At 32.2% G+C, this 3,498-nt stretch overlaps 1 protein-coding gene across 1 annotated transcript in view; it reads right to left on the bottom strand.

The window, feature by feature from the left end:
• Positions 1-2,079: 2,079 nt before the first annotated feature.
• The window catches only part of LOTGIDRAFT_239641 (hypothetical protein), a gene marked incomplete at its 5' end in the record, with an annotated part of 7,855 nt that continues 6,436 nt past the window's right edge, over positions 2,080-3,498 (bottom strand). Inside the window, 3 exons of the mRNA XM_009065809.1 lie at positions 2,080-2,438; positions 2,744-2,953; positions 3,233-3,466. Of these exons, the coding sequence (XP_009064057.1) occupies positions 2,289-2,438; positions 2,744-2,953; positions 3,233-3,466 (594 nt within the window). The 3' untranslated portion in view covers positions 2,080-2,288. The remainder of the gene's footprint in view (positions 2,439-2,743; positions 2,954-3,232; positions 3,467-3,498) is intronic.

Genomic DNA, 3,498 nt, shown 5'->3' with positions numbered 1-3,498 from the left:
TTCGATTATCATTTGTCTGTCTTTGTTTCTGTATAGTATGTCGCAGCGGCGTCAACTCTATTGACTGATTCTTCCCCTGGTTTATCGTTTTCGTCTAATCGCAGATCTAACCTAGTACCTGGACCAGTGTAATTATGACCGGGAAGATGTTTTTCTCCGGGATATTTCGCCCATGGAAATCCAGGAAGAGAACCCAATGATTTTTGTATATCTCCTGAACCGAAATAAGTTTTTGGAGCGTGAGCGACTATCATTTTTATCCTATAACTTTAAAACCTTTTCCTTTCCTTTCTTCTAATCTCCTGTTTCGCAGATCTCTTATTAGTTGTAATTCTTTCAACTCGTCAGATTGTTTCACTGCGTCGCTTATACTCTTTCCGGCTTGCGCAATTGAGCCGACGGCTTTCGCTCCGGTTGAAATGAACTATTGTTTTAACTAGAGAAAATAATGAAGAAAGGATACCGTCGCCCGAATAATCTTCGAATCTGTGTTGTTCGTGTTTTAGAATTAAACTCATCCTATTTTTAAATGAGTTAATTTAACGAAGAAATTGTGTTTCCAAAAAGAGTTATCTCCCTTAAAAATAATATTACTTAAAACGAGGCTATTAAAAAATGTTATGTTATTTTTATATAAGGGTATTTTTAATATGCTTTTTTTTGATGGAATGTAGGAAATTGATTGAAGGTGTTTTTAGTGTAAGAAATGTAGGGAGTTTAGGGTGAAATAATTTATAGGGAGTTTAGGTCTTTTTAAGTGTAAGAATTTATGAAATGAAGGGTGTCTAGGTTTTTAGTATATGAAATGGTAAGTCGGCATATGCTAAAAGGGGGTGTAGTGTACATACATTGGATGTTCAATTTGGTAAAAAAAAATTTTTGGTAAACCGGTAAATCGTAAAATGGCGTAAGTTAATGTACACATACTACTACCAACAAAGGTTTTAATAATTCCATTATCGAGTCTATTTTCAGATATTCAACTTTCCTATTTGTCAGAATCCTTGTTTCATGGCTCTAGATTTCACAGATTTACCCACCCTACCGTCTATTTCAATAACAACATATAATGAGGGTTGAAGGATTGGTACAACTTTTGTTTTAAGTTTTTTTTATCATTATATCGAAGAAAATATATTTCATATATGTTTTACAAAAAATGAATATTAGGTATATTCTTTTCCACGGCACACATGCAGAGTGTGAATATAGATACCGTCGCCCGAATAATCTTCGAATCTGTGTTGTTCGTGTTTTAGAATTAAACTCATCCTATTTTTAAATGAGTTAATTTAACGAAGAAATTGTGTTTCCAAAAAAGAGTTATCTCCCTTAAAAATAATATTACTTAAAACGAGGCTATTAAAAAATGTTGTTATTTTTATATAAGGGTATTTTTAATATGCTTTTTTTTGATGAAATGTAGGAAATTGATTGAAGGTGTTTTTAGTGTAAGAAATGTAGGGAGTTTAGGGTGTAATAATTTATAGGGAGTTTAGGTCTTTTTAAGTGTAAGAATTTATGAAATGAAGGGTGTTTAGGTTTTTAGTATATGAAATGGTAAGTCGGCATATGGTAAAAGGGGGTGTAGTGTACATACATTGGATGTTCAATTTGGTAAAAAAATTTTTTGGTAAACAGGTAAATGGCATAAGGTAATGTACACATACTACTACCAACAAAGGTTTTAATAATTCCATTATCGAGTCTATTTTCAGATATTCAACTTTCCTAAATGTCAGAATCCTTGTTTCATGGCTCTAGATTTCACAGATTTACCCACCCTACCGTCTATTTCAATAACAACATATAATGAGGGTTGAAGGATTGGTACAACTTTTGTTTTAAGTTTTTTTTATCATTATATCGAAGAAAATATATTTCATATATGTTTTACAAAAAATGAATATTAGGTATATTCTTTTCCACGGCACACATGTAGAGTGTGAATTGGCATGAGATGTTCTACGAACAAAAGGACACATGTCACCACTTGAATTAAATGGATGTATAAAAAAAATTATAGTTCAAGACTATAAATTACTGTTACAATAAAAAAAAAATAACCATAATAAATCCGACATCTGTTATAAAACGACGCACGCACATTTACCAATATTGGCATCGCATTGCCTCACTTCCAAGATTATTTGTTCTTTTTGCACCATTGTTTTCGAGTCCTTCGTTCGCCGGCATTCCTTTGTTCTATTTATTAATGATTTCCATTGTTCCCAAATTACTTGCTTAACTAATTATATCGTTCTATTTACAAAGTACCCGTCTTACTACTAAGGTTGCGTTGAATCTATTACAACACCATCAGAACATACAGGTTGAGAGGGTTGTATAGCTGCGTTATAGGCTACAACTGTGATATAATACTGTCCATCTGTAGGTGCTAACCAGGTAGCATGGGTTACTGATGATTCATGTATATCCTGAAAAATAAATACTCATAGTTAACGTAAAATCATCACAAGGTTGAAGTTTGGTTCCCTTTAATAAACATTGAAATGATATTAAATACTCCAAACTTCTATCAATTTCGTTACCAGTGTTTGTTTTTTTTACATATATTTTTTATTTATCTTACCTTAATGTTATAATTAGTAAAAAGAATGACGAAAGCAATTCCAAATGCATTTGAATCTAGTCGGCATGCTGTCATGATTTCAAACCGAATGTGTAGTTTTTGTTAGTAACAAAGATAAATTAGTAACATGATATATTTTAAGAATCGTACTAGAGTGTTCCGGATTTCAAAATGAAAGTCTTCAGCAGTTAAACATCTAGTAGAAAAACCATAGTGATAATATCTCACACCACTTTCTTTATCAGAAAATCCTTCCCAATGTGCTTGTAGATTTCTGTCTGGTTGGTAATCTACTTCCGGTTCATCATATCTACCATCATGTACAACACCAACATGTGGTGGACTTGTATCAATGGTGATCTGAAAAGATAATTTCAAAATTATGTTCACGTGGTAAATATAATTGGCGGGCTTGCTTCTTTCTGTTTTAGATTTTTTATTGCGTTCCTGTTAACGATTTATATATTTATATTGCAATATTTATATTATACTTTTATCATTTTTAGATTGTGAAACAGTGGTCTGTGTCCCCCTGAAAAATTGTGTGGCCCCTGCTCGGCCCACTCACTGACGTTTCCTAAAAACACCACTGCATCTAATGTGTTTAGTATATGTGATGAAATTGTAAATTCTACGTACCTTGTATGTGAGTGTCGAATATAATTTAGCATTATTCATAACATTAACTTCAATATAGTAATCATAATTATGTACACCTTGATGTTTTCCTTGAATTAATCCAGTCCCTTTATCTAATGATACACCAGGTTTAACTTGAAAATGTTGAAGATAACATCCAAAAGCAGGTGTACAATAACAATAACAAGATCCTCGGGGTGAATTTTGATATTTCTCTTCACATTCTTTACGAGTCTAAAATAAAACATTGAAGACGTGCTGTTAGT

The sequence above is a fragment of the Lottia gigantea genome (genome assembly GCF_000327385.1).
Source record: "Lottia gigantea unplaced genomic scaffold LOTGIsca_703, whole genome shotgun sequence".
Classification (NCBI taxonomy): domain Eukaryota; kingdom Metazoa; phylum Mollusca; class Gastropoda; family Lottiidae; genus Lottia; species Lottia gigantea.
Note: the sequence above shows the minus strand (reverse complement) of the source record. Positions and strands in the feature narration are given on the sequence as shown.